This window comes from Ursus maritimus, unplaced genomic scaffold (genome assembly GCF_017311325.1).
Source record: "Ursus maritimus isolate PB19 unplaced genomic scaffold, ASM1731132v1 scaffold_12, whole genome shotgun sequence".
In the NCBI taxonomy this organism is placed as follows: Eukaryota; Metazoa; Chordata; class Mammalia; order Carnivora; family Ursidae; genus Ursus; species Ursus maritimus.
Genome location: NW_024423564.1, coordinates 24,039,921 through 24,052,098, shown reverse-complemented (window position 1 = coordinate 24,052,098; position 12,178 = coordinate 24,039,921). Strand labels below are relative to the sequence as shown.

At 37.8% G+C, this 12,178-nt stretch overlaps 1 protein-coding gene across 2 annotated transcripts in view; it reads right to left on the bottom strand.

The window, feature by feature from the left end:
- Window positions 1-12,178, bottom strand: part of DPYD (dihydropyrimidine dehydrogenase) — a 788,358-nt gene that overhangs the window by 20,252 nt on the left and 755,928 nt on the right. For both annotated transcript variants that reach the window (XM_040626997.1, XM_008697678.2), the window contains exon 21: window positions 1,615-1,758. In XM_040626997.1, the coding sequence (XP_040482931.1) occupies window positions 1,615-1,758 (144 nt within the window). The remainder of the gene's footprint in view (window positions 1-1,614; window positions 1,759-12,178) is intronic.

Below are 12,178 nucleotides of genomic sequence, written 5' to 3'. Positions count from 1 at the left end.
AAGGAACAGAAGACTAGAAAGGTCAAAATGCTTGTATAATCACCTTGTACTTATTTTCTTTCACATATAAATAATATCTTTCTATTTTTTATATGTAAGGAAAAAATGAGATCTTACATTTAATTCAAGTTAATTTAGAAGAGACGCAGAAGTGGGACAATGCTCACTTAACCCCAAATCGTATAATAATCATAGCCAAACATGAGGGGTGGAGGCTTGTGAAGAGCTGAAGGATCTGGTCTTCTCTTTATCATCAGTGTCCAGTTCATTCTTTTAGTAGCACACAAATAATGTAAAGGAAACAGCTCAAGAGAGTATTTGGGGCTACTATGCTGTAAAAGTCCCAAGTGTTCACTTTATTTGGAATTATGGTATTGAAGTACTGGCAGAATTTGTGTTCAGCCACTTCTATATTTCCTTTCAGAACTCCGAATCACTTAAATTTTGCAACAGCAAGTGTAAACCTCACTGTTTTTGACATAGGACACATCTTTTTTTCTCTCATAGGTAGAGGGAATTTTTAAGGGTTCTAATTCCCAGTTGACAGCTAAAAATGAATTTCTGGGAGGCTCCCTGTGAGGTCCTAAGAGTAAGCTTTTCAGCTGATGCTTCAAACAGAAAGTGGAAATGCAAGACTAAATTGTCATTAAATAAGGAAGAATAAGTATCAGTAACTGAAACCACGTACAGTGATGCTGATTTCAGAGACAATGGAGTCCTATAACATCCTCCTTTTCTCTCATTAAGACAGTTCCATCATGGGCAAGGCGGGCAGGAAGGAAGCATGTGTTGTTACAACAGGGCAACCTGAGGGATCTTTGCAGTGATGGAAGTCTTGTGTCTGGACTGTGGTGGTGGAAAGAGGAATCTACACATGTGGTGGGATTGCACAGAAGTAAACACACATGTATGCGCACAACGGACATGTGCATACAAATAAAAAATTTAAAAATGTGAATAAGATCAGTAGATTGTATCTGTGTATCATTATCCTGGTTGTGATATTTGCAGCATGTTACATCGGGGAAATGGAGTAAAGGGTACACAAGACTTTTCTATGTTATTTCTTACAACTGTATGTGAATTTGCCTCTCTCTCAAAATAAAAAGTTCAAGAAAAAAAACAAGAAATATAACACATCCACCATTCCATCTTAATGGCAATTCTTGTTATAACCCAGAAAATCGTTTCTTGATAACCTAATTTGTACAGGCTTTCCAGAGACTGAACCAGACAAAGTTTGTTCAAATTGATACTGTGTTGTGTATTAATCATTTAGCTGTATTGTATGGCTAATATATCTCTTGGATTTAATTGTAGATGAAGATAATTTTAAAATGACTATGAGAAGACAGAATTCACCTTAATATTTCCTGGCCCATTTAATACATACAGAAATTTCCATGAAACACATACTTGACAGTATTCTAGAAAGTATAAAATATGCAAATAAAAGAGGCTATCCTATCACTATAGACCAGATTTTTTAAAACTTTCATTATATTTTTAAACAAAATAAATGATATACTTAAATAGTAAGTAAACACTTAAGCTATGTTGAGCTATATTGTATATTTATACAGCAAAATTGTATATATACAAGTTAATTTTTACCTTGATGGTAGGTATAGGCTTTTTGGGGATAAAATGCTTTCTCTCAAGTGGTGGCAAAGCTGCATTTTGTTCTTTCTGCCTAATCTTGTTCTCTGCTATGATTTCCTTGCGCTGCTCAAGATAAGGTCCAAAACTTGGCAGTTTCTAAAGGAAAGCACACAAATAAGAAAGCATGTTAGCTCACAGAAGAGAAAAACATAGGGATATTAATACATAAGTATTATCAACAAACAAATGTGTGTTTTGAAATTGTTTCTCGTATACGGTAACAAGGTCTCCATTTGTTTGAGAACCACTAGTCTTCTAGGTATCAGATTCCACTAACTATTAAAAAGACCTCAAGAGTGCACTACCTTTACCCAGTATATATGTATTAAATAATTAAATACATTTCTAAATGGAATAAAGTTCACAATGGTAAACCAAATCCATTCACTTAAAACAATAGCTATTAGTTAGACCATTTGTTTGGTTCATATAGACAGAAGGTAAAACCTATTGATGCTTTTTTCCCTCTCCATCAGGTTTTTAGCACAATATAGACACAGCCATAGTCCCTGACAAATGCTTTTGTCAATAGCAAGGTACTTTGCCAAAGTTCTAATCTGTATCTCTATTTTATTGTGTTCAAATTCTTACTACATCTCTTTAAAGACTGTAACTAATGTTGATTGCAATTTACTGGAATAGCTGAAAAACAAAATGGTAAAATTATTGATTTTTCCGTACAGAAAATAAATTTTAGTTTGCATGAAGGAGGCAAAAATAGAAATGAAAAGCAGACGAACTATCACAGTGCTTAAACAAACTCCATCAGTATTCAAAATCACATCATGGAGCTTTAAATCTCAAGGTTATTCAGCTGTACTTTACAAAGTTCATTTAGAAAGATACCTGGGTGTCACGGAAAAATGCTAAGTGGTTTCAAGTTAACACGAATATGCCCTCATACTATTCATTATCCCACAATTATTTCCTCTTCACTTTTGTCCTTCTCCTCTTCTAGAACCTTTGATCTTCACTTTTACTGACACATAATGGCGGTGATAGACACCACTGAATTTCAAATGTTCCGTGTCCACCTGTAACCTGGAATTGCTAGGTCTCTTTTCTAACACTGCAAAAACACCCTTTCTCTTCTCTCTTTTTCTCTCTCTTTCTCTCCCACAAAATAAAGCCCATTTATCTAGCTGATAGAGGCTTGGAAAACTACAGCACTCCATCTCTGACCTAGCAAATACTCCAGTGAAAAATCACACTTGTTTTGAAACACCGGCCTCCACCTGCCAGGCTGCATAATGTCCCAGGAAACTGAGTTCTCTAGTCCTTTAGAGATGTTAGTACGGAAGGTAAGTGAAACTTAACCCATGCTCCAATTCAGCCAAAGTGCCACTGAAAATTTATATTAGCAGAACATATTTATGTGGAAATATCTAAGATGGTTACTTCCATTCTCAATTTACTATAATTATGTCAACAGGTCGAGCAAATGGAAGCAATGTTATGAATGCAAAATTATTTATATACAATTAAACTACAACTACATACTTCATTCCTATACCCCAATGCTTTCCTAAATTATGATATGTAATGATTTCAGTAATACGAAATAATACAATAAAGGGACAGAATATATTATATCTATTTTACCATAAAAAAGGTGATGCTGTCTTGCTAGAAAGCATCAGATCAATGAGTATAAAACAAATCCTCAACATTTATCACATAGGCAAGCCTTTTTAATGTAGAAAAGATAATGCTTGTTTGAAATGTCCTCTTATGGAATGACTTTTGCCTGGGGCAGATGAGGTGTTAGGGATTATATGTGATGCCAAGGAAATGCCCCTGGGGTTCTGATAACACCTTATAAGGTGGTAAACGCATGTCCACATGACTTAATTCTTGTCAGAGTATCACTCTCTCCACGCTTCTCTTCTATATCAAGGGCACATAAATCCTAATCTTATATTCCTGAAGATTATCAAAAATCATTAAATGTTGAAACAAGTGACCTCTGGTTCTAGCCAATCCCTCATGGTGGCAAGCTCAATGAAACTCTGAACCATTATCCCGATTCCCTGAGTCTTACCTACTCAGCACTCTCTAATTCCATCTAAGAATTCTATAAATGTTATTCAAAAGAAATCATTCCTGGAACTTTTTGATCTATCTTCTTTTAAACATAAACCAGAGGAGATTTTTTCCCCCATTTAGAATATTCTTTATCCAAAGGGAGAGAAATAAAGTAGTTAAGTTTAAATTGTGATACCTTCAAATTGTTCCAGTGATGGTAATAATAATAATACTAACAATAACAATAACAATAATATTTGAAAATCCCTTGGTGCTGAACAGAACACAGCCTGAATAAACATCTACCAGACTGATATTTTCTGCAGTTTTTTTTTTTTTTGCAATGGTTGACCACATTTGCCATATTTAAATTATATTGCCTTTCTATGGCTAACAGGGCTAGGATTATAATGTGCTAATCTTTTCTAATTAGTCCTAAGGAGAAGTTCTCAATTTAACATAAAGATTCCTATTGGATTTTCTTTGTGTGTTAGTTAGAAGAATCAATGGAAAAGAAGGAAAACTGTTGCCAATTTCTTCTTTAAATCAAAAGCACACTCACACACGATACCAGTGACCGCCCCCTCAACCTTCCACCATTCATCTCCAAGTCAAATAGATCCATTTGTGTGTAGTTTCTCACTGCTATATGGAGGTCCCAGAGGCCAAGTATAGTACCAACTTCCAAAACATCAAGGCCGCCATAGTGATTTTTGCTTTATGCAAATTAGTATAAGAAAGTTGAGTGCTTTTTAAAAAATTACTTTGTTAGAGAGGAGCCTGGGTGGCTCAGTCGGTTAAGCGACCTAGTCTTGATTTCGGCTCAGGTCATGATCTCAGGGTCAGGAGATGGAGCCCCGTGCATCTAGCTCTGTGCTCAGTGCCGAGTTTCCTTGAGATTCTCTCTCTCTCTCTCCCTCGGTTCTTCCCTCTGCTCATGCTCATGCTCTGTCTTTCTCTAAAATAAATAAAATCTCTTAAAAAATTACTTGTTACGTATTAAGATGCCTTTACCATACCTGAGTCCTGAATATTTTAAAAGTTAAATTTTCCAAAAATGTAAAAGATCAATTCTCTCCTGCACCAGACAACCACCTTTGCACATACCACATTTGGGCACACGTTTGTGTTCTGATCTTGCCAAAAAACCAAAGAAACAAACAAACGAAAAGCAAAATAAAACCGAGAAAGAGTGAAGACGAATGCATAGTTGGCCAGTGTGTATGTGTGCAATCAGTGATGATTAATAAAGCATTTAGTTCAAATCTCTGCCCAAACATATAGTTAATTGATTTCCTATTGCAGGAGGAGAAGCAGCAGAGCCTGATAGAGCCAGCAGCAGGAGCTTTTCCTCTTCATTCATTATTTGCTTCAGAAAAAGTTGTAGCCTGCGGTAACTCAAAGCGAGAGGTTTGAGCGTCATGCTATATTTCTTAAACAAAGAAAAAAGTTCTTTAGGACTATCAAAAGCTGCTTTGTAACTGATGAACTGAACAAAGCTCAGAAATGGTATGATTTTTGTTTCAATACTTTCTCCAGGGATTCATCATTGATGAATTTGTTCTCGCCAGAAAAGCTAAATCCTACTCATTTAAAGATAACAGTATCTCACACTAAAACTGTCTCTATCCAGATATAAAAAGCATTACATTGCCGATAGAAAAGTGACAACATAATGAATCAACAATGATATCTTAAGCCAGCAAAGCTTTAAGGTAAAGCAGTCTATTTGGATTATAATTTATTCATGGATCAATCTAAAGGTAATTGAGCATATTATGAAGTAGAAAAGGGTTCTTGTTTCTAATAGAAGCAGGTACTGGTATCTTCCAGTTTAAACTGCACAATTTTTATGAGAGTGGCAGCAAGTTGGCGAATAGCAATGGTGTATATGCTATAATGGATCAACTCTATTTTCCTAATCATACTGTCTTATCCGATTGGAAACAATAACAGCACAAAAGTAATTACTTGATAGTCAAATGGTAATAAGTTAAAAGACAGAAGGATTTCAAGTTTATACTGAGTGCAATATACTATATATATATATATATATATATATATATATATATATAATTGTATATATATATATATATATATATATATATATATATAAAACTTCAAAGAGTTACTCTTTTAAAAAACTCAGGAAAGCAATGGAATACTTTTTAGATACTTAAAATATAAAATTTGGAGCACAATGGCTGGGAACATGGGTTCTCTGAGTATGTTTGGAAGATACCTTAATTTCAACTACTGTGCGCTCAGCATGACGTAAGTATGGGAAACAGAGGTGAGAAGTCTCGATTCTGTTCTGTCCAAATTCAGTTACTTTTCTTCTTCCCTTCTGTCAATTATAAGAGTAATCAACTGCTTACATTTGATCCTGATTTTTATTTCAAAATCTGTTTTGGGATGGCTTAGATTCAGAAACTCAGATTTTTCCCATGAGTAATTTCCATGTAATGCTTAATCACTGACATAACAGTAAGCAATTTTTTATGATACTATCAAATTCGGACAGTGGAAAACAATAAAAGACCAAGAGAAAAGGACCATCTACATATTATCATAATACTACATGGTGCCCAATGGTGTAAATGGCGACAGTGGAGCTGGACATGCAAAATATCTGAAATTAATAAAATATAACTACTAGTTTAATCTGATAAATTGAAGAGTACAACCTTTGCGAAACTATCTGATGTCTGAATCAGTCAAAAGCAATGACAGTTCATGCTTCTCAGTGAAAGTAGAAAGCCAACATTTGCATAGTGGTTAGCGTACTGATTTAGAAGTCAAATTTGCATTAAAATCACAGTTTTACACTCATTACCTGTGTGACTATGAGCCAATTACTTAACCATTCTGCTACTAATTTCCTTATCAATGAAATGAGGATGACAGTATCTAACACACGATGTTGATATAAGCATTAAATGGAATAATATTTGTAAAGTGCATGCCTGCCAATTTATTCCCATAAGCCTTAACTACTTATATTGTATTGTGTACCATGCTCTGTACTTCATGTTGGCTTCCACATCCCCTCTGCTGGGCAAGCCCCTGCCAGTCTTTTTCATCTGGGACATGCCCATTTGGCATTGTAGTCTCAGCTTGGTTTTCATAGCATCTAAGTACTCTTCTTAACTGACCCCCTTCCCCACAGTGTTAGGGGCCCCTCACAGTGCTCCAGAGCACCGTGGGCATACTTTAACTCCTGCATGTGCAGCGCTGCCTTATCGCGATTAGCCTATGCCTCCACTGTCCCCGCTTGAGGTCCTAGAGAGTTCCTTTTCGATCCGGCACATAATAGGTACACAGCTGTTTTTGAAACTTGACGAATGAATGAATGAATATCTTGAACATATTTTAAAAATCTAGCTGGTTTTTCAAAATGTCAGATAACCTGAAACATTGCTTTCAGAGAGAATTTACACAAATACATCCATTTAACATTAAAATCATATGAAGTAAAAAATATACTTCTACAAGAGCTGTGATTCATAAACTCAAAAACATTTACAAAGTGCTGGACACTTGAGATGTATTTATAATAGACAATCTGTGACCTCAAAGAACCTACAGTTAATCACAACTGCAGTCCTTTGAGACAAGGGCTGTGGCAGAGGTGACACAGAATGTTAGATATGCAATGACAATGTGTACCTAACCCAGGCTGAGGGGTCAGAGCTTTTCTAGAAGAGGTGACATCAGAGCTAAGTTCTGAAGGATAGGTTGGCAAATGGTGAAGATGGAGGTGTGAGGTTCAGCAAAGGGGAAGAAAATCCTCCCGGCGGAAGAAACACCAGAGGGAGAAGAGGCCCACTTTGGAAGCGGTGCTGGAGAGCCAGCAGATTGCTAACCCGGTGCCCTCTGTTTAATAAGATACAAGAGAGCGAGCAGTTTCCTGTGAAGGGGAGCACATCAGAATGTATGTTAGGAAGAATGTCAATCAAAAGAAGAAAATCTAACATTAATGGAATGCTAACAGAGGATGACAGCGGGAAGACCTGTTTTTGGCCAAGCATCGTGTAGATGCTGGGGCCACAAAGACAAGTAGGAGGTGGTTCTTTTAAAAAGCAGTTTATGGCCTTTAGAGGAAGACTAACTCATATTCTTTGAAACTGAGGTGAGAAAATTATTTTTTTAAAAGATTTTATTTATTTATTTGACAGAGACAGAGAGAAGTAGATAGATAGAGAGAGCACACACAAGCAGGGGGAGCTGCAGAGGGAGAGACAGAAGCAGGCTCTCCACGGAGCAGGGAGCCCGATTCAGGGCTCGATCCCAGGACCCTGAGATCATGACCTGAGCCAAAGGCAGATGCTTAACCTCTTGAGCCACCCAGGTGTCCCAAAAATTATTATTTTATAACTGAAATATTATTTAAATGATGCTTATCAGATTCCTCTAAAGAAACAAACTTATGAGATACCACCTCACACCAGTCAGAATGGCTAAAATTAATAAGACAGGAAACAACAAATGTTGGTAAGGATGCGGAGAAAGGGCAACCCTCTTACACTGTTGGTGGGAATGCAAACTGGTGCAGCCATTCTGGAAAACAGTATGGAGGTTCCTTAGGAAGTTAAAAATAGAGCTATCCTACAATCCAGCAATTGCACTACTGAGTATTTGCCCCAAAGATACAGATGTAGTGAAAAGAAGGGGCACATGCACCCAATGTTCATAGTAGCAATGTCCACAATAGCCAAACTGTGGAAAGAGCCCAAGATGTCCATCAATAGGTGAATGGATAAAGATGTGAAATATATATAAACGGAATATTACTCAGCCATCAGAAAGGATGAATACTTACCATTTACATCGACGTGGATGGAACTTGAGGGTGTTATGCTGAGTGAAATAAGTCAATCAGAGAAAGACAATTATCATATGGTTTCACTCGTATGTGGAATATAAGAAACAATGCAGAGGACTATAGGGGAATGGCGGGAAAACAGAATGGGAAGTCATCAGAGAGGGAGAAAAACCATGAGAGACTCTTAACCATAGGAAACAATCTGGGGGTTCCTGGAGGGGAGGAGGGGGGGAAGGGGTGACTGGGTGATGGGCATTAGGGAGACCATGTAATGTGATGGGCACTAGGTGTTATATACAACTGATAAGTTACTGAACACTACATCTGAAACTAATGATGTACTAAGTCAGCTAATTGAATTTAAATAAAAAAATAAATTCCCACATTAAGAAAAATACCCAAACCCCAAAAACAATACCTTTAGCTTGGAGTTTGGGAGATGAAGCCCTGTAGCATGATTTAGGAGAAACAAAAACAATGAGATGGCCAAACTACTGTGCATGGGGAAGGCAGGATTCTGAAACAGAGGGAAAAGAGAGAGAGGGAAAAGGAAAAAGCAAAAAGAGAAGGAAGAGGGAACGGACAGAAAGGGAGCAGAGCCTGATGGTACGAGGGCTGGAGGACATTACTAAAGAGGAAGAGCTCATTTTCGATTTCAAGCTGTTTGTGTTGCTGCAATTGAAATCCTCCTCTCTGCCCCTTAAAACTTAAATAAGCCTCCTAAATACTTATATGCCTTAGAGAGAAATTTGGAAGAAAATCAGCAAAATAGGCTTGAGTTTCATGGTTGGGTTGGCATATAGCTCAAAGAATAGCAACCAACAAGAAGGAAGAATGAGGGAGATGCAGAATTCAGTGAGAGGGAGAATTTACAGCCGGAAGTGACCTAGAGAACGTAATCTCCAGGGATTTTGTAGCAATTTCCAGAAGGACGGGACTGGCTGATTTCAGCTGACATCTGGGTTCCATAGGCAGTTTTCAGGGAAAATAGAATAAGTAGAGGAAGAGATGCACAAACAGTTCGATGCAACCCTGATCCAAATGAGTACTTAATTCCAAAAAAGAGATTAAGGAAGACTTCCTAGTGACGGAGGAATTTAAACTGTGGTGAAAGATTATAAAAGGGAGAAATAGTATGTGGTGCTGGAAAGAGATGAGAGAGATAAAGGAATGGATGAGTAAAGGAATGAAAAATTTAAAAAACCACAGGATCAGCCCATTCTTATAGAGCTAAAATATAGTACGTGACTGGGGAATAGCAAGGGATAAAGCTGGGATATCTATGAGGGCTCTGAATTCTGGGCAAAGCAGCTTGGATATTTGTTCTTTAGAGTGTAAGGAAACACCAGCTCTTTGAAAATAGGCGATTACATCGCCTACGGTGGTAGAAAAAAGGGTGGGTTGAGGGAGTGAGGATGTTTGTGGCAGAAAGAAGATAATGATCCGGAATGTTGGAGATGGGATTTTGGTAGCAGCGGAAAAGTGAAATAGATAAGCTATTAGATTTTTTTGTTTGTTTTAAGAGTCTATGGTACTCTGGAAAATAGAGAACAAATGTTGGCTACACACCCGACCCCAACAGTCCACCCTTGATCTTCACTCCCAGGCTACCTGCTGACTGCTTCACTCCTACTCTCACAGTGACTTCTGCCTGAAACCATCCAGCTTTCATTCAGACACAGAACCCTTCTCTGACAGACCTCTCGCTCTACCTCTTTGCTGCTCCTCTTTCTGCAAATGACCCCTCCTCTCTCACCATTCCCTGCTCAGTCAGAATCTCAAAAATCAAAATCACACAAGAGCTTGTGTTTAACTGATGGCCGCAGAGGCTGTAAGCTGCAAAAGAGTTACTTCTCCAACAAAATGAACATGAAATCATGTTGGTGGGGAAGCTGGGATTAGTTTTTCTTTCTTGGAACTCTAGAGGACCCTTGCCTGTATTCTGCAGTAATGACGAGGCGGGGAGAAGACATGGGGAACATCAGCCTCCTCGACAACAGCTGTAGTGGGAGGCGACTGTAAGTTCAACGAGGGAAGGAAGTGCATTGTCAGCACCATCTTCATCAAAACCAGCACATTAACCAGCACATCGTTATACACCAGGCCTTCTGCAAAGCACTTGAGTACATTATCCGTACGTTACTGCAACCCTGTGAAATGGGTGTTGTCCTCGTCCCCTTTTACAGATGAGAACACAGTTTCAGAAAGGCTAAGCAACTTGTTCCAACTCTTGCCATTAAGAAATGGCAGAGCTAGGATTCGCATCCCAGTCGACCAGATGCCAGACCCTGTGCTGTGCTGTCACTCATATTTCTTTATTGTTCTTACAAAGCTCTGTATTAGATGAGTGTGTAATATATTTTTGATTGATATAAAGAGGCATACTACACATATAATCTATTCCTTGAAATCTGTGCTTCCCGTTTTTACTCATTCCACAAACTATGCAGAGAAAAATGTTTCATACAGTAGACACCACTTAAGAAAATGCTGAACACATACCATGCAAAATATCTGTATTAGTTCGGTCCTGTTTATTATTGGCCTCAAGTTTAATGAGCTCAAGTTAATACAGGTGAAAGGCCAGAGTGTTACATGCAGCAGTTAATGAAATACCATAGAGCTGCTGAGAAAATGATTAGCAGCCAAATGTGAATTTAATATACTTCATTCTCAAGAAGCAATGCCCCCATGGGAGGCATCTTTCCGGGGGAGGTAAATATTGGAAATAGCACTTGAGAGTTAGAAGATGGGGCTCTGTCCTTAGCCTTGATATCAGCTCGTTTTGTGACCTATGGGAGCTTGTGACTCCTCTGGGTCTCAGTTTTCTCATCTGCAAAATGAGGGGGTCGGACCAGATAATGTATAAGGTTCCTTTCAGTAATATGTTTTGTTTTGTTTTCAAATTCACAGTTAGAAATCCTCAGGGTTTACAGGGCACCTGGGTGGCTCAGTCGGTTAAGTGTCCAACTCTCGACTTCAGCTCATGGGATCGAGGTCATGGGGTCATGGGATCGGGGTCATGGGATCGAGCCCCTGAGTTGGGATATGCGCTCAGTGGGGAGTCTGCTTGAGAGTCTCTCTCTCTCTCGTTCTTGCTCTATCCCTCCCCCTGCTCCCTCTCTCTAAAATGAATAGATAAATCTTAAAAACAAAAGAAGAAGAAGGAAATCGTCAGAGTTTATCACCAGGTGGATCATATCCACAGGCTTATCCACATCACATCCACCGTTTGTGGATGAAATACTGGATTGAGTCACAAATTATAACTCTTTCCCTACTATTTACAGAACATTCCAAGTCTTTTTAAATGGTAAATATGAATAATATGGATAATGTTTATCGAACTCCCAAGGTTGGATGAGTTCATAAACTGTTTTAGGCTTTACTGGTGGAACGTAGAACCAAAAATATCTTTTCTATTTTCTAATTATGAAATAATAAAACCTGTATAAATAATGAAGATAAATAAAATAGTTTTTAAATGAAGGCTAATATAATCTGTATAAATTGAGGAATTCATTCACAACCAAAGTTGCACTGTAATTATCTTTACACAGTTTGGTTTAGTTATAACTCACCTGAGGTATGGTCTATACAAAATCAGCCACGTGCATATTAGAAATGGATATAAGAGATATCAGAAATGAAATTGCCAAGTCAGTA